Genomic DNA, 18,991 nt, shown 5'->3' with positions numbered 1-18,991 from the left:
TGCTGGGTCACGCCAAGACTGAAATATCCAACGCTTCAGAACTTCTTTCAGTTGTAGGTGACAGAAATCCAGTCCCAAATGACCTAAGTGTGGGGTGGTGGGGGATAGTGAGGGATTTGTGTAAATGAGCAGATCAGGCATGACTGCCCCGCAGTTCATTTCTGATTCATTCTCAGGCAGTTCCTGGACATATGGCCACAGGCGGCTCTGGGTTTACTACTGCAAAAATGACATTTTAGTTGTCTGGCTACCATAATTCCAGGTTTATGTCAACCTTCAATCTGTGTCTAGAAAAACTGGATACTTACAGGAGGAGCATGATCACTAGCAGGAAACACTATCACAAATAGAAACCACTGACTGTAGTGAGGAAGAGAAACCAGTGGGGGAGGCACACCACTGTCATCTGAGCAATGGGGACTCGGAGAAGTAGGTTGCCGCATCTTCAAGGCTAGCACAGAGTTCCAGGCCAGCTAAGACGACACAGTACCATGGTAAACACTGTAAGCCAAACACTTGGGAGGCTGGGGCAGGATGGTTGTGAGTCTGAAGATACCCTGGACTGCTAATTTGAAGCCAGCCTGGACTACATAGCGAGATCCAGTCTTAAAACAATGCAAAAAAGAAAACAAACAAAACCTTTACAAACACCAAAAACCAAACCAAACCCAAACCACAAACCCACACAAAACTATTTCCAGTGTGCATGTAGAGAGCTTTAAACCTCTGTATATGGTGGGTGGTGATGTAAGCTGCTGCAGCTCTGAGGAAGACAGCCTGGCAGCAAGATGGAATTATAAATCCAGCAGTTCCACTCCTCCAGACAGGCAAAGACAAAGGGAACACTTCTTTCAGAAAACCATACACACTTTTGTTCTCAGCAGCATTATGCATAATAGATACAAAATGGAAACAATCCACACATCCAGCAGCTAGTGGCTGAATAAAATGTGTGTTCATACGATGGAGTATTTGGGGGCAATAAAAACAGACGAAGTACGTAGTACATGCTATGGAACTAAGTAAAAGAAGTCGGTCAAGAATAATAATACTTCATATGGTTCCATTTACTTTAAATGTCCAGGGTTGTCAAACCCCTAGAGAGAGTAGACAAGTGAGTGCCTGGAGTTGAGGGAGTGTGGAGAAAATGGAGATATGGACAATGAATGAAATTCTTTTGCGGGAAGCAGTGACAGTGTTCCGGAATTGTGGGAATTACTAAAGCTACTGAAGTGTAATGATTATTATATATTATGTTATCATATTATCATAGTATAATATTATTTTGTGCATGCACATGTGTGTGTCACAGCACATGTGGAGATCAGAGGCCAACTTACTGGGGTCAACTCCGTCATTCCACCATGTGGGGCTCAGGGGCCCAACGAGGTCATCAGGCTTGGTGACAGGTGCCTTTCCCAACTGCACATTTTATTTTGGGGGAGAGGATGAAGGCTTTTATGCTTCTTTACCTTCAAGACAGGGACTCATGTAGCCCACACTGGCTTTGAATTCAAGCTAATCTTCTAGTGTCAGTTTCTTGAGTATAGGATCGCAGATATGTGTCACTGTGCCAAACTCTCTCTCTCTCTCTCTCTCTCTCTCTCTCTCTCTCTCTCTCTCTCTCTCTCTCTCTCTCTCTCTGTGTGTGTGTGTGTGTGTGTGTGTAACTCACCGTGGCACACATGTGCAGGCTACAGTTGTTTCCTCCCACTGTTTTCTTCCACTTTGAACTCGGGTCATCAGACTTGGCTCATGAGAGCCGGCTCACTGGCACTGAACGCACACCTTAAATTCGGAAATTGTATGATACAGTTCCATTTGAAGATGCCCAGCACTGTGTTAATAAATTCACTAACAGATGTCAGCTTTCAGTTCTTCCTGCAGCTTCAACAGGCCGCACTGGAGGTCTTTGCAGAGAATGCTGCCCTCAGTAAGCTGCAGCTGGGACAACTAGCCTCCATGGGAAGCTCTGTCTTCGATGACATGATTAATCTCTTAGAGCGTTTAAAGCTTGATATGTTGACTCGTCGAGTAGATCACGTTTCTAGAGAAGTGAAAGATGCTGCAAAATTGTATAAGAAAGAAAGGTATGTCCTGTGTGTGTCACCCTTTACACAAGTTAGTCAGAGTTGAAGGTGGCATGTACACTCCAAATTTTAGCTTTTGTAGAACCCACCCCCAGTTTTGGAAATGAAACTTGGGGTTTCATGTATGGTAGATCCAAACTTTGGTTTTGATGGAAATATTTCTAAAATCTATTCTTTTGAAGAATTTACTCAGAATAAATGAGTGATGCTGTGGCCCTCACAGAGAAGTGGCGTGTTACCTGGGGTTGCCTAGTTCACCGTGTCATTCATTTTACAAAGGAAGTGCCCCGTAGTCGATGCCCTGTGCATGCTTGCATTTCATAATTTGCTCTCCTGACTTTATGCCCTAGCATGGTGCCTCCACATAGAGTACTGTAATCAACTGGAAGTAGTATTCGTTTGTTTGCTGAGATCAGAGCATAAGATTAAATGGTGACTTTTAATTCTAAAGATAAACTTTCATTTTCAACTTTATAAAATTGAATTTAGAGATTTTTTTGGGCTTTGGGGGGACTTTAATGGAAATACTAAATAATTAAAAGTTAAAATATAAGTATAGATACATTTATTTCTGTATATATTTTAATATTAGGCATTATTTTTTTAACCCCAGAATCCCCTAGGACAGAATATCTCCTCAAATTTGAAGTGATTTGTTAAAGATACAGAGTGATAAATGCCATTTTGGTGAAGGTTGTTTATTTTCCAGATGGCTGTCCCTGCCGTCTCAGTCTGAACAGGCAGTGATGTCCCTGTCCAGCTCAGCCTGCCCACTCCTGCTGACCTTACGGGACCATCTGCTTCAGCCAGAGAAGCTTTGTTTCTCCTTATTCAGAATCTTCTGGCAAATGCTTGTAGAGAAGCTGGATGTATACATCTATCAGGAGGTAAGTCAGCGGGTGGTGGGGGGCTGCGCTGATGAAGGCAGCCATTACGTGGATTGCTCTTTGTTTCAGATAATCCTTGCTAATCATTTCAACGAAGGAGGAGCAGCCCAGTTGCAGTTTGATATGACACGGATTCTTTTCCCTTGATTTTCTCACTATTGCAAGAGACTGGAAAACCAATTTAAACAGTAAGCCTAATGTCTAACCGTAAACATTTGGTGAATCCAAATGCTAGATTTTAACAATTTCAGAGTTTCATTGATATTTATTGTAATATTAAAATCTGGAGCTGGAGAGATACTTCAACAGTTAAGAGCATTTGCTGTTCCTGCGGAGGACTGGGGTTTGTGGTTCTGTTTCTTCCTAGGGATCATTGGCTGCATGGGTCCACAAGGGTGGAGGGAGTGGAAGCGGGGAACAGGGTTCTGTGGGCTGTGGGTACGATGGAGATTTCCCTCTGGAAGATGACTCTGATGAATCAGCTCAACTTTTTTCCAGAGTATAAGGAATATACAGGATTGGGAATCCTGGGGATAAACCTTAATGTGATTAAGTAGCATGGTCCTGTCATAAGGCTGTGTGTGTGGCAGCAGGGTCCTATAGCAGAGCTCCTAGTACAAGTCTTAGTTACCATATGGGCAGCAGTGGAGGCTTCTAGTGGGAGACTGTGCCAAGGGCCATGCTAGAGAGAAATCAGGCATCCAGGCTTAGACACAGCTTTCAGACAAGGTCAGTCCTCCGGGCCCAGGGACATTCTCCAGATAAGGGCAGGTAGAGAGCAGGAAGTCTCACTTCGAGGGAGGAAGTCCCCATGTCAAGCTTTGAAAAAAAAAAAAAAAAACTGCCAGGATACGATAGATTTCGACCTCTGACCAGCAAGAGGGTCCAACAGGATTTGGTTCTCAGCACTCACATGGTGGCTTACAACCGCCCGTAACTCCAGTTCTGGGGTATCTGATAGCCTCATCTGGTCTCCATAGGCACCAGACACACAGACATATATGCATGCAAAACATGCACATAAAATAACATTTAAAAATCTAAAATAAAATAAAACCTTAAAACATTCATTGTGAAGGTATTATATTTTCAAAACATAATAGGGAAACCAAAACAATAGGTGTGATCCAGAAAACTGACCAGAACCAGGTATAAACTATATGTTAGACATGCTTCCTAGCATCTGGCTCAATGCTACTTGCTTATTACTAGGAGAGTAAATAGAAAATGAATGCAGGTATAATTCTGCCACTCACAGAAAACAAGAAATCACAGCTAGGTTTAGTGCCTAACAATAGCCCAGACCAGAGGAAAATTAGTTTTCTCATAAATTTAACATTAATTTTGGTTATAATTATTAAGTATTTAATATTAAGTATAGTTATAAACATGAGAACATTTGTCAAAAATTTGTTGCTTTAAAATGTACATTATGCATAGTGATCTCTCCTCTTCTTTCTTCTTGTCTTCCTAAACAGTGTAAAAGCAGCCTGCATCGTTCTGAATTTGAACACGGGCTCTGCATTACTCCTGAAAGATGTCCTGCAGTCAGCTTCTGAGCGCCTTCCTGCCACAGCAGCCTTAAATGAAGTTGGAATTTACAAACTGGCTCAGAAATATGTTGAAATTCTACTCAACTTGAGGGCAAACTGGTTCAACACTGGAAAACAAAGCATCTTTGAGAAAAGGGTTGTTTAGCAAAGAAGACAATGGATTGAAGTTGTCTGATAAAGTTCTGAATTAATGACACTAGGCAAATGAAAACTTGGTAGAATCATTTATTATCTTGAGTTTCAATGTCACTAAAACGATGACCATACTTCCTCCATCCTCCTGTTCCTAAGAAAACAAAGAACAGAAAACCCAGCTGTGAGAAGCAGAGTAATTACACATTAGGAATTTCAAATGGGAATGCAGACGTCTGAAGACAGTGTGAGAGCAAAGGTCAGTCACAGCTCGCCTCCACTTTGCTAATCAAGGGGATTGCTGTCGAAAGCCAAACACCGCCAATACACTGTAGAAATACTTACTTATGGATGTGTGTTAGTAAGTGAGCTTCCTGTATCCATTTTGGGAATTCAATATGTTTATATAAGAAATATACTGTGAGCTGGGAGTGGTGGAAAACACCTATAATTCCAGCACTCTGAAGCAAAAGACCACTGTGGGTTAAGACTCACCTGGGCAACACAGTGAGATTCTATCTCACCAGAAAAACAAAAACAAAAACAAACAAAAAACCAACAGTTTTAGGAGATGGTGGTTAAGCTATGGTTGTTCCTAATATTCAATTCTTATGTCCTTCCATTTAGAGTGTTTCTTAGTTGTAGTTGTGTGTATGTTCATGTGCAGGTATTTATGTGTATTTGTGCATGTGTGGGATATACTTGTGTGTGTGTGTGTGTGTGTGTGTGTGTGTGTGTGTGTGTGTGTGTGTGTGTGTAGAGGTCAGAGGTCAACTCTGGCTATTGTTCCTCAAGATGTCCACCTTGTTTGGAGACAGGGTCTTTCACTGTGACTTTGGACAAACCCCAGGGTTACTTCTGTTTCTGCCTCCCCTACATAGGCTTTCCAAGTGCAAACCATCAGGGTTTTTACGTGGGTTCTAGAGCATGAACTCGTCATGCTCGCCTGTCAACAGTGAGTACTTTACCCTTTACCACTAGGCATCTCCCCAGCCCTTCCTGATTCCATTTCTTGTGACGATGGCAATCTTTTTTCTCTGGTTGAAACATTTTAGACACCAGATACTGCTCTAGTCATTTGCCTGTGGTAATATTTATGTAGACGATGAAATAAAACCCTGTGTATGTGTGTGTGTGTGTGTGTGTGTGTGTGTGTGTGTGTGTGTGTGTGTGTGTGTATTTGAGTCTGTGCAAGTGGAGGCCTGAGGTTGATATTGAGTGACTTCCTCAATTGCTTCTCACCTTATTTTTTGAGACAAGGTCTCAGTGAACATGGATCATTGATTTACTAGATCTGCTTGCCCCAGTACGGGGTTACAGACATGTGCAACTGTACCCAGCTTCTCACGGGGCTGGGGATTTGATCTCAGGTCCTCATAGTTATGTCACAAGCCCTTTGCCAGCTGAGCCATCTCCCTGACCTGAGACAAAAATCCTAAACTCTCTTCTTCCTTCTAACATTTCTTTGGTCTTGGGCTATGTAAAGTAATAGGTTTTGTGTGTGCGTGGTACTAGAGATCAAACTCAGAGTCTTGCTCGTGCAAGGCAAGAGTTCCACCAACATCCCTAGCCAAAGTAATGATCCCTTGATTCATAAATCCTCAGAGAATAAGCTTTTACACAAATTGAGCTTAATTAGCTAGAAGATTTCTACATTATTTTTTTTCTATTTTTTTCTGACAAGGCAGTTATTTAGTAATCTCAATGCTGTAGTATCTCGGTCTGAAATTGTCAGGCTCAGGGCTGGAGAGATAGCTCAACTGCTAAGAGGCTGCTCCTCCAGAGGACCTGGGTTCAATGCCCAGCACACACCTGGTCATTCACAAGAGGCTGTAACTCCAGTCCCATGGGATGCATCACCCTTGTCTGTCCTCCATGGGCACTACACGCATGTGGTGCAAAGACACACTTAGGCAAACACTCGCACATAAAATAAAAATAAAATCTCAAAAAACTTTAATGGTCAGGCTTGCACGTAGCCTACATTGTTGATCTTTACTTTGCAGGAAGTAATTTTTTTTTTTTTTTTTTTTTTGGTTTTTTCGAGACAGGGTTTCTCTGTGTAGCTTTGCGCCTTTCCTGGGACTCACTTGGTAGTCCAGGCTGGCCTCGAACTCACAGAGATCCGCCTGGCTCTGCCTCCCGAGTGCTGGGATTAAAGGCGTGCGCCACCACCGCCCGGCAGTTTGATAAAATACTTTAGGACACATTCTATTCTATTTTCTCAGAGAGAGAGGCTGAGATTGACTTGCTTTACAACACAGGCTGGCATTGAACTCATGACTCTCCTGCCACTTCCCCCAACATACTGGGATTCCAAGCATGCACCACCATGCCTGCTCTACTATTTAAAGTCACATCAATCTAGAATTATGACTGTGTGCATCTGTAGGATGTGAGTGGGGGAGTGTCATCATGCATGTGGACACCAGAGGACAACTTTGTGTCACCAGTTCTCCCTGTCCACCTTTATGTGAGTCCTGAGGATCAAACTCTGGTTGCCAGGCTTGCACAGGAAATACTTTTACCCACTCAGCCATCTCATTGGCCTTACACTATATTTTATAAAGAGATTTTCCAACTACTGCATGGAGCTGAGAGTTTTAGTAATTCTAGTAGAACGGCCTCCTCATCTCATGTTTGAGAACTGATGAGGTTTCCTTTTTTTATTTAAATGAGACAGGGTCTCTCTATGTAGCCCTGCCTGTCCTGGAATTCACTAGATAGATCAGGTTGTCCTTGAACTCACAGAGATATGCCTGCTTCTGCCTCCTGTCTGCTGGGATTAAAGGCGTGCTCCAACACACCCCACAGTGATGAAGTTTCCTAATGAGAAAAGAATGAGGCTACTTCTAGAACTTCCTCTCCAACTCTATCATCACCCCTCTTCTTCCCCAGGGTGAGTTGTCCCTGCTTTTACTACATAATTACTGAAAGTTAAAGGAAATAAAATATTTCACCCAAAAGGTGGCGGGATGGCTTAGTAGGTAAAGTGTTTGCTGTGCAAGTGTGGGGACCTCAGTTTGAATCCTCAGAACCCACGTAAAAGCCGGCACAGCGGGGTGAACTCTGCTCCTACAGAGAGATGCAAGGTAGAGACAGAGGCTCCTGTACCAGGGTTGCGGGCTAGCCTGGGGTGCACAGCGCAGCAGCAAACAGCAGGAGACAAGGTGAGAACTGACACCTGTGGTTGCTGTGACCTCCACATGTGTGCCATGGCACATGCATGCACACATATCTCACACACACACACACACACACACACACACACACACACACACACACACACAAGAAAAAGTAGTGGTGCTCGATATACAATGGTGCTAATACTTCAAAATCATACCATGTTATTAAAATACTAAAAAAACTTACACTTCATCTCTGAATTTATCCAAAGTTATTCTACGTCCATCATCATTCAAAACTTCATCTGCAGTACATAGACCCAAGTTTTTTAGAGCTGCAAAAGTGACAATGAGAAGAAAAGAAAATGTACAAAATGGAATTATTTCTGGCTAGAGAAAGTTACCGAATGGCCTTCCTTGGTGTAGGCCACACTGACCTTCTTTATACTGCACAAATGATATGCAGCCTCTGCCAGATGAGTCCATCATCTCAAACATTGACACAATGTTAGAGTTGTCCATGAAGAAGGGAAACGACACGCCTGTTACCTTGGCGATTTTCAGCCGTTCCAGAAGAGAGATCAAATACTCTCTCGGTTTTTCTGCAAATAAACAGTTGAGACTCACTCTTATATGAAATGAAAGCCTGTCACAAGTAGTACACTCCAGGCACTCAGGGCGCAGGCCTTGCTTCCAGGAAACTTACACCACAGCAGAGAACACTTCCGCAGCTGAACTCAGTAGTGCTCCGCCTCAGAGGGCTGAGTGTTACAGTCCAGGGACTGGACCTGAGATGCTTTTAAGCTCCCCAGATGATCGGATTTGCAGACAGGGATGGAAACCAGAAAGACAGAGGGGTGGCATGATGCAGGGAGAAAGCTGGCCAGCTAAGACACGGGGAACAGAGACTGTCTTAGACAGACACAGTCTCCTGATGAGGCAGCATGCTTGTGTCTGACATAGAAGCAGTGCTCTGGATCATCAGGCTCTTCTATTGAACTGATTTTAAAAGCAGAAAACCCAATCAACTTTCCAAAAATAATGAGACAGTCATGGCAGAAGTCGGACATGAGATGGAGTGGCTCAGATGGCAAAAGCTGGTCACAGTGTGTCCACCGGCAGGAAGCAGAGGTGAGTGCTTCTGCTCACCTCTCTTTCTCCTTTTTATGTGTCCAAGATCCTAACCATGGGAATGGTGTCACTTGTGGACAGGCTCTCCCATCCCAATTAGTCTAATCAAGACAGCCCATGCTAGGGGCCCATCTCCCAGATGGTTCTAGACCTCATCAAGCTAACAACTGGAATTAACCATCATAAAGACTCTTTGTGTTTTTCATATTTCAACAGTACTGTGATCACAATATACTTCATACGTCCAAAAAATTATTTTTAGTATCTTTATGTAGGTCGGTAGTATTCAGTTTCCAGCTTGTCTACAAATGGTATTCTGAATAGCATTTAAGGCTAAGTGTGATGGTGTATGCCTATAAAGCCACACTGAGGAAATAGAGGCTGAAGGATCAGGAGTTCAAGGCAAGTCTCAGCTACCTAGGAAGTGTTAGGTCAGCCTGGGATATGAAACCTTGTCTCTAAAAACAAACCAACCAAAGATGTGTACTGGCTAGTTTTTGTCAACTTGACCCAAGCTAAAGTCTTCTGAGAGGAGAAAACCTGAGTTGAGAAAATGCCTCCATAAGATGGGCTGGTGGTCCTGCGTTCTATAAGGAAACAGGCTGAGCAAGTCATGAGGAGCAAGTCAGTAAGCAGGACCCCTCTATGGCCTTTGCATCAGGTCTTGCCTCCAGACTTGAGTTCCTGTCGTGACTTCCCTCAATGATGAACTATGGTTTGGAAGCATAACCAAATAAACCCTTTCCTCCCCAAATTGCTTTGGTGTTTAACCCTAACTAAGATAGATGTTTCAAGAAGTACCACAAGTATTTATTTATGTTTGTATTTTGGATTTGAATTCCTGGTCCTCCTGCCTCCATGCAGAGTTGGGAGTATAGATGTTATTGTAAGTGGTTTACATGGTATTGGAGATCGAACCCCGGGCCTCATGCATGCTGGGCAAGCATTCTACTTGCTAAGCTGCATTCCCAGTCCCTCGTGTGTGTGTGTGTGTGTGTGTGTGTGTGTGCGTGTATTTTGAAATAATGTCTTGCTGTATATCCCAGGCTAGCTTGTAGCTCACTATGTAGCCCAGGCTGACCTCAGATGCAAATTCTCTTGTCTCAGTTTCCTGAGTACTGGGATCACAGGCATACATTATCATGTTTGCTTTTATCTCTATTACAGGTAATCCTGTCATTATCTGCACGCATGCATGCATGCATGCGCGCGCATGCACACACACACACACACACACACACACACACACCCCTTTACAAACAAATACTTAGCACAAAAATGCACTTAGCAACCTGTGACCCCACCATCACTGAGCTGCACGTAACAAAGGCAGTTAGGTCATTCTGAACTATAAGTTCCATTGTAAGCTTTGGGAATTCTTCTTTTGTGGTCAAATACATCGTGAAACTAGATGTAGTGGGTTTGTCCATCTAGACTTGGGTGCATGAGCAGCTAGGCACACGTATCCTCAAAGCAAACTTGCAGAAAACCCATATTTGCCATCTTACACATATTCGAAATTGCAAGTGTGTATGATTAAAATTAGAAGCACCATATAGGAACATACAGTAAACAAAGGTTTACATAACCAAGCCTGTCATTAAGAACAGACCTGCGACTGAGATGGATGGCCTTGGTCTGATCCCAGGACTCCAGAGCAGGAGAGAACAGACTCCTCAAGCTACCCTCGAACCTTCACACACTTGCACACATGTGTGCACTGAATGAATGAATGATACCCATCATTTCAAAATGAAGGAAGAGAAAATCAGAAAACTATTTACACTCTAGTTTACCCTTCTTTTGAAATGGAAAAGAAACCTTAGAAAGTAACGAATGGCTCTTGGGTGACTCACTCAGAGCCCAGTGCTCTCTGGCTCTATCTGGCCTGTACTCTGTTTGCTTCTGAATAAAATCCTTAGCTTCTTTCTGTTCTGAGTGCTTCTCTAATACTTTGAACAAGATGAACAATCCGGACACACCAGTGCAGACTGGGACCTCAGGCAACGTGTGAGTTAGTAATTGGTCACATTAGACTAGGGTTGTTAGAAATGACAGTTACCTGCTGAGAGGAACGATACATGTGGAGCTACCCATGTATATATATGTGTGTGTATATATATATACAGGTAGAGATGTATGTGGAAGAATTAGTGATACACAGAAAACTGAGCAAAAATTAAAAACACAGAATTATTAACTTTGGAGGAAAAAACAAAGAAAATGTAATCCAAGCATATTGCACACACACATACACACAATTAGCTGTAGACATTTGTCTAAAAATAGCATTTAAGTTCTGAACATTGGCTGTACTAAATTTGTGTTTTAAATTTAATGGCAAGAGGAGATAGGTCAGTGGCTACTGGCACTTGTCCTTGAAGAGGACCTAGTTCAGGTACTAGCCCTGATATGATGGATCAGAACCACAGGTAACTCCAGACACTCTCTTCTGACCTCCTCGGGCACCAGGCATGCTCATGATGCACAGACATATATGCAGGCAAAACACCTATACATGTTTAAAATAAATACATTTTTAAAATAAAATATTTCAAAAGACTTTTCTCATCCCCTAGGAGGTCATACTAGTTTCCGTCTTTTCCAGGTTGGGATGGTATTTCTGTTTCTTTCCACTGAAGTAAATGGACATTTTGGAATTTTAGACATTCATTATGAAGGCTGGCGGGCTCCAGTTATTTTAGGGATGCAATGCCATTTTCATCTCAACGTAAGTTCTTACCGTACATCACCGAAAATTGTGAAATAACCCAAATTTTGAAAGGGTCTAATGTATTAAAATGCCAAAGAAAAACGACTCCCCAGGAGGATCCCGCAGCTCAGGCTATCAATTATTTAGCCCTCTTACTAAATTAGAGACGCCTTGGAATTGAAAAGATCTGTTGCTTGCCCAGCCAAGGTTGGGTTAGCTGTAATTCATTTTATATCCGCCCACTCCCCCATTCTCATGAGATCAGTACTATTATCTCCATTTTCCGGAAGAGGAGACTGACGTTCTGCGTTTCCCAAGCACTCTTAACTAGAGCTGGGCTCTGCCACCCGCTGAGCCCTCTCCCAGCCTCCCCGCGGCAGGGAGCTGGCGGCTAGAGGTCATTTATCCTGTTTGACCGGTGGGGCGGGCGGGGGTCACAGACTCAGCCGACAGCAGGACTCGTCTGGAGGCAGGGAATGGAGTGAGTGGGGAGGACAGGGTTTGGGGACCCTTTGCCGGGGCGGAGGTAGACAGAAAGCCAAAGGAGGCAAGACCCTTACTTGGTCGGACAAAGAGGAGGAAGCTAGTGAGTTGGCTCAGCAGCTCCATTATTCGATGTTTTTCTAAATATTCCTTGGCCTGAAGCTCCCGGTTACCCGCAGTGTTCATGTTTCCGTGCTGAGCCGTTGCTATGCGACCAGGCAGCGTCCTGGTGCCTGGACTCCGCCCCCCTTTGCATTCAGTCACGTGACCTCACCAATACCACCTCCACTTCCACCTCCTCCTGCCCCTCCTCCCCCTCCTCCCCCTCCCCCTCCTCCTCCTTCTCCTCCTCCTCCTCCTCCCCCCTCTCCCGGTACCTCAGGCACACCCTTCCACCCTAAGACAGCGTCCTTCCAGGGCCTTCCCTGACTCAGAAGCGTAGGTGTGGCAGGCAGTCACCCAGGGCACCCGCGTTTGTAGGACGGTGTCAACCCTTTCTTTGACCAAGGCTGAGCTTAGTTGGTACCTGTCTCTGCCTGCCTGCTGCATCTGGCTCAGTACCTGTTTATCGGAGGATGAGGGCCTTAAGTGATAGGAACACAGGATTCACCAATAACAAAAGAACTCCTGCAGTTCTGAGAGCCCTAAATAGCATGTTCCGGGTGAGCGGCCTGCAGGGATCGCTGGCTACCAGCAGGAGGTCTCAGCTTACGGATCCTGAACTGCAGAGTGTTGGCTGCTTCAACTTTTTTCCGCTTTTAACAGTTTTCAACTGGGACCTTGGTGTATAAGTATATAAATCCAACATTTACTGTTAGTCAGAAGAAATTAATTTTAAAACAGTTCTTTGAAGTCAGGTGTGGTGGTGCACTCCTATATACCCATCACTTGGGGGTGGAGGCAGGGGGTTAGGAGTCCACTGTCATCCTTGGACTACACAGGGAGGTCAAGGCCAGCCTAGGACATGACCCTGCCGCAGAAAACCAAAGCAAAACATTTTACTGTTCATTAACAATGAAAAGCAGATTTGTGTACTGATGCACATATATGAGCCTGTATATTTTTGCCTGAGGAACTAAATGTCAGCTCACCTCAAGACATGAGCATCTTCAACATTTTTCAGAGTTGGCTGGTATTTTGATTTCATAATCATCAAAGCTGAGAACGTTGCTTCACAGAAATACATAATACAAAATGGTTGATGTATATTTAGGGCCATTCCAGTGCTTGTTGGAAATTCTTTTTTCCCCAAGTCAAAAATTCACTTAATGACTTTATTTTATTCTGTGAAATTCAAGGCAGCAAATCAAACATTTGGGACTAGGCTATTGTGAAGGCCTAGACTTGACTTTACAGGCTCCATCTTAGGGAAAGGGCCACCATCTCAGACCACCTGCTGTACTCAGTTCCAGGAAGGACCTCAGGAATGTGCCATGACAACTCAAGTGGATACAGGGCTGTATGCTCCTGCAGACATCCTGTCTGCGGTTTCTGGCCCTTGAAGATGTCTAGATAATCCTGCTGAGCAGTCCAGATAATCCTGTTCAATAGGTTGTGGTTCCCCGCCTAAAGTCTAACCCAATGGTTTCAAATGTGGTTTCGCACCCAAAGTCTAGATCAATAGTTTCAAAAAATCACTTTGCCCCATATCCCTTCTACCCAATCCCAAGTTGCCAATTCCCAACTTGTGGTTTTTCCCTATAAAAACCCTCTACACCTGAGCTCATGGCTGTCCACATTTCCTTCCATCTGCCTTGCAGTGGCCCAGGTTGAGCCTGAATAAAAGGACCCTTGTGTGCTTGCATCGGAAACTGGCTCCTTGGTGGTCTCTGGGGGTTTTGAGAAATACCCCCATGGTATGGCATCTGCCTACCATGTCAAGGCAGGAGGTTCGATCCCCAGCACTGAAGTACCAACAACAGCATGCAGTACCAACTGACAGACCCCAGACCCAGGGTACTATCTTCTCAAGGGGGCGCCCCAAGAACCCAGACTCCGATCCAGTTGATGCAACAGCAAGAGGTGTTTATTAAAGCAGCTGTACAGTCGGGCTAACTCAGCTCCAAAGAGCAAGAGTCGCACCTATTGCAATCACATGGGCACTCTTAAAGGAAAAACCCACAAAGGCCATAAGATTACAGTTCCCATACAATTTCATTTTACAAGATCATGGTCTGATCACAGAGTGGGTACAGTCACGTCCACATGTACATTCTTCCCAAAACCTCAAGGGGGGGTATCAGGGCGGGAGTGGAGTTTACACAAAGGTCACAGTGGTCCTTCCTGGAACATTTCCAACTATCCCAGTCACAGTTGAGCACATCTCTTAACAGAAATCTTTTTACACTGTTACATTGTTGCAGGGGTGGTTGAATAATGATTGAGTCAGCTTGCCCTTGGAACTAGATTTTTAGTTTCTCATTTCTTGGGGCTTGGGGGTATAAGCCTGAAGGGTTAGGGTCTTTCACAACAACACTGCAGTACCAACAACACTGCAGTACCAACAACAGCACTGCAATGCCAACAACAGCACTGCAGTGCCATCAACAACAGCACTGCAGTGCCAACAACAACAGCACTGCAGTACCAACATCAGCACTGCAGTACCAACAACTACAGCACTGCAGTACCACCACCAACAACACTGCAGTACCAACAACTACAGCACTGCAGTACCACCACCAACAACACTGCAGTACCAACAACTACAGCACTGCAGTACCACCACCAACGGCACTGCAGTACCAACAACAGCACTGCAGCACCAACAACTACAGCACTGCAGTGCCAACAACTACAGCACTGCAGTGCCAACAACTACAGAACTGCAGTACCACCACAAACGGCACTGCAGTACCACCACCAACAGCACTGCAGTACCACCACCAACAGCACTGCAGCACCAACAACTACAGCACTGCAGTACCACCACCAACAGCACTGCAGTACCAACAACAGCACTGCAGTACCAACAACTACAGCACTGCAGTACCACCACCAACAGCACTGCAGTACCAACAACAGCACTGCAGTACCACCACCAATAGCACTGCAGTACCAACAACAGCACTGCATTACCAACAACAGCACTGCAGTACCAACAATATCACTTCTGTGCCAACAACAGCACTGCAGTACCAACAACATCACTGCAGTGCCAACAACAGCCCTGCAGTACCAACAACAGCACTGCAGTGCCAACAACAGCACTGCAGTACCAACAACAGCACTGCAGTGCCAACAACAGCACTGCAGTACCAACAACATCACTGCAGTACCAACAACAGCACTGCTGTGCCAACATCAGCACTGCAGTACCAACAACAGCACTGCAGTACCAACAACAGCACTGCTGTGCCAACATCAGCACTGCAGTACCAACAACAACAGCCCTGCAGTACCAACAACAGCAGCACTGCAGTACCAACAACAGCACTGCAGTACCAACAACAGCACTGCAGTACCAACAACAGCACTGCAGTACCAACAACAGCACTGCAGTGCCAACAACAACAGCACTGCAGTACCAACAACAACAGCACTGCAGTACCAACAACAGCACTGCTGTGCCAACATCAGCACTGCAGTACCAACAACAGCACTGCAGTGCCAACATCAGCACTGCAGTACCAACAACAACAGCACTGCAGTACCAACAACAACAGCACTGCAGTACCAACAACAACAGCACTGCAGTACCGACAACAGCATCCAAAACTCTGAACAAACAAAACCTAAGCCCTGTGTAAGAGGGCTGGTGGTACAGGTCAGTGAGTGAGCACTGGTCTAGTATGAGAGGAGCTCTAGATTTAATCCCAGCACCAAAGAGAAAACATGAACTCATCATTTACAGTAGGATGTAAAGGTGTACACCTGTAATTCCAGCACTGGGGCAGAGGCAGACCAGTCAAATCAATAAATGAATAAAATCATTAATCATTTGAATACAGTCTAACACATAAACCTGACACATGCTGAGGAATGATGGTAGAAAAATATTGAGTCTCTGTTTCCTGTAATTAAGCCTTTATTTTTCTATATGGGAAGAAAATTTGCATATACAGGAAAACATGAAATCCCTTACATACAATAGTCTCAAATTTGAGCTTAGGTGGTGTTTGCTGGCACGGTAAGATGTGATGCAGGGCAGTTCGGAGTGTGCCTTGTGAGCTCAGAACAAGGGCTGCATAAAGGCAGGCGACTCAACAAGAAACACCTTCGTTATTTGTTTGATGTTTAAGTCTTTGGCTGCTGCATGCTCAGAAACTAATGTTGTCAAATGTTTCGACATCTTCACATTTGATTATGTAGCCAGGGCTCAGGCTCCATAGTGGAGTGCTGTGACCTGACTGCCTAAAGACTGTCAGGAGACAAAGACACCTCACAGTCATTAAAATATTATTTATTTAGTGTGTGAGTCTTTTGCCTGCATGTATGTCTGTGCACCATGTGCATTCAGTGCTCCTGGAGACCAGGAGAGGACGCTGGATCCTGGACCTGGAGTTACAGACAGTTGTGAGTCATGATATGGGTACTCAAGTGCAGGTCTTCTTAAGGAGCAGCCAGTGCTCTTAAATGCTGAGCCATCTGTCCAGCTCCCTCCGATAGTCATTTTGACAGAGGGTCACTGAGTAGGGTGGAATACAAATGGCTAGGAGAGCCACTGTTTATCCGCTGCTGTACTTAAAGAACTGATCTCAACACTGGGACTCTGTTCTTGGGTAACGTCTGAAGCCCCCTTTTTCCCCAAAGACTTGGCCTAGAACAGGCACTTCAGGAAAAGGAAGAAGGGGCTGGAGAGACTGCTCAGTGGTTAAAGAGCCCTCAGTGCTCTTGCAGAGGAGCTGGGTTGGGTTCCCAGCACCCACGCTGGGTGGATTAGAACCAGCTGTAACTCTAATTCCGGGGGATCTGACCCTCTCTTCTGGCTTCCACAGGCCAGTCTATGTTGTGATGCACACAGACTCATGAACACCTATATACACATAAATAAAGTAGTAAAGTAAATCTTTGAAAAGATAGTGAAAAAGACAAGGAACAGCCCTTAATGTAGGAAGAAATGACTGTGTGGTCCCAGGATGCTGTGGTTCCTGCTCACAGCTACAGCTAAGGATATCTTGGCTTCCTGTGAAATTCATTACTTTACACTCTTGGAGTTACCTGGCCCACAAGTAGACAGCTCTGTTTTCTGTCCTCTGGAACCTAGATTATTGCAACATGGGCCTGCCGACACGTTCCCTGGTGGTTATTTTCTGTTCTAACAAGTCTCCATGTCTGTCTTACTCCTCAAGCCTTCCTGGAAATCACGTTCTAGGGAAGTGTCCAGACGCCACCTAGTGGAGTGAGCTGTCACTGCCCTCGTCTCCCGAGCCGGAGCCGACCGGCTTTCCGGCTCCTGCAGAACCCTCAGTGTTTGAGGAGTAAACACTTAGGAATGGAACAAAGAGGCGGCCTGTTGGGGGCTGGAGAGGCAGCTCAATAGTTAAGAATATGTACTGCTCTTGCTGAGGTTCCGAGTGTGAGTCCCAACACTCAGCGTAGGTGGCTTAAAATATTAACTTCAGCTCCAGGGGGATCCGACACACTGGGGTCCCTGTACTCACTTGCACACATGCACACACACTTTAAAATAAAAAATAACAATAGAGAAAAAGAGAAGGAGGAAAGAGGTGGAGGGAGGGGAAGAACAGTGGGGGGGGGGAGGGAGAGAGAGAGAGAGAGAGAGAGAGAGAGAGAGAGAGAGAGAGAGAACCAAAGTGCTTTCCAAAACGAAGGTACCAACCTGTACCTGCAGCACTAGGAGCTGGAGGCAGGAAGATCAGGGTGCAGCTATTCTCAGTAAATTTGAGTCCAACCTGGGCTACATAGACTCTGTCTCAAAAATAGGATAAGATACACAACAAAAAAGAAGATTTACATTCTTAATCTGAAAGTACTATTAAATGCTTTCACAGGTTATTCGAGTAGACAGCCAGGACTGCCCTCGCTTGTGGTGAGCTGTGTGTGAGTGAGATGTAAGGTCAGGAATCTACAAGAGTTTGGGAGCATACCACTCTAACACTCCTGTTGGGTGTGGAACGGCTATGAGTCTCCATCCATAACACACCCTGAGTCATCTGGGGGGATTTCTGTAAACATCCCTGCACTTTTCCCTCCAGAAGTCTAATGAAATTGCCCTGGGGTCATGGACACAGAACTGTTGTAGGGAGTTCAGTTTATTAACCATTATCTAGATGATCCTGAGCTAAGTGGCCAACCATTCTGATTCTTTCAAGAACCTCTCAGGCAAGCGGGAGCATTGTTCACTCTATGCTCACTCACCAGAAGAACATGGGCTGTGGGTCAGACTGTCAGTATGACTGACTGGCCTCTCTAGAGCTGCAGCTCAGGGTTACTGCTGTGTGTGGAGGGAGGGGCTGTATGAAAAGGAGAGCAGGGACAGAGAGTTGGTCGGAGTGAACTGTGGGCCGCTTCTTATGGTTTTGTTTCAACCGGGAACAAATCAGAGATGCATCAGCTTGGAGTTTTGGTTATTAAAAAGGAAAAGGTGTGGGCTGGAGAGATGGCTCAGCAATTAAGAGTACTTGTCACTCTTTCAGAGGATCTAAGTTTGTTTCCCATGACCATGGTAGTTCACAACCATTGTTAACTGCAGTCCCGGAAGATCCAGCGCTCTCTTCTGGCCTCTGCCATTAACTGGCACACACAAAGTGCACTTACAAGCACACAGGCAAATCATTCATGCACATAAAATAAAAGCAGATCTTTTTAAAAGTAGTAAAGGATATTGGGGATGGGATGTGTCTCAGTGGTAGAGCACTTGCCTAGACACCTGGGATAGATTCCCACCACAGGAGAAAAGAAAAGACAAAGAGCT

The 18,991-nt window shown here is 44.8% G+C and overlaps 1 protein-coding gene and 1 long non-coding RNA gene across 5 annotated transcripts; one reads left to right on the top strand and one right to left on the bottom strand.

Moving 5' to 3' along the window:
• Positions 1 to 2,640: 2,640 nt before the first annotated feature.
• On the bottom strand, positions 2,641 to 12,402 carry Efcab10 (EF-hand calcium binding domain 10). Of its 4 annotated transcripts, XM_052738315.1 has the most exons (5): positions 12,192 to 12,381; positions 8,225 to 8,389; positions 8,035 to 8,122; positions 4,793 to 4,816; positions 2,641 to 3,132 (listed from the first exon to the last, which is right to left on the bottom strand). In XM_052738315.1, the coding sequence occupies exons 1-5, from the start codon at positions 12,298 to 12,300 to the stop codon at positions 3,066 to 3,068; spliced, it is 453 nt and encodes a 150-aa protein (XP_052594275.1). In that variant the 5' UTR covers positions 12,301 to 12,381; the 3' UTR covers positions 2,641 to 3,065. The 4 variants fall into 4 exon arrangements, with proteins under 4 accessions (XP_052594275.1, XP_052594273.1, XP_052594272.1 ...); XM_052738313.1 differs by lacking the exons at positions 2,641 to 3,132; positions 4,793 to 4,816 and adding an exon at positions 4,040 to 4,637 and having other exon boundaries at positions 12,192 to 12,379; XM_052738312.1 differs by lacking the exon at positions 2,641 to 3,132 and having other exon boundaries at positions 4,738 to 4,816; positions 12,192 to 12,377.
• Positions 2,694 to 3,772, top strand: LOC128110667 (uncharacterized). Its single transcript, XR_008218274.1, has 2 exons — positions 2,694 to 2,977; positions 3,047 to 3,772. It is a non-coding gene; the product is annotated as an uncharacterized LOC128110667 (long non-coding RNA).
• Positions 12,403 to 18,991: the final 6,589 nt, after the last annotated feature.

This window comes from Peromyscus californicus, unplaced genomic scaffold (assembly GCF_007827085.1).
Source record: "Peromyscus californicus insignis strain IS unplaced genomic scaffold, ASM782708v3 Scaffold_15__1_contigs__length_86483966, whole genome shotgun sequence".
NCBI classification, from domain to species: Eukaryota; Metazoa; Chordata; class Mammalia; order Rodentia; family Cricetidae; genus Peromyscus; species Peromyscus californicus.
Note: the sequence above shows the minus strand (reverse complement) of the source record. Positions and strands in the feature narration are given on the sequence as shown.

What these genes read in the sequence shown, in the direction of transcription:
- Efcab10 (XM_052738315.1), bottom strand. Translation starts at nt 12,300, where the DNA reads ATGAACACTGCGGGTAACCGGGAGCTTCAGGCCAAGGAATATTTAGAA. An exon ending in CCTCCTCTTTGTCCGACCAA is followed by an intron (nt 8,390 to 12,191) that starts GTAAGGGTCTTG and finishes GTTTATTTGCAG; the next exon opens with AAAAACCGAGAGAGTATTTG. An exon ending in GATAAATTCAGAGATGAAGT is followed by an intron (nt 4,817 to 8,034) that starts GTAAGTTTTTTT and finishes TTGTTTTCTTAG; the next exon opens with GAACAGGAGGATGGAGGAAG.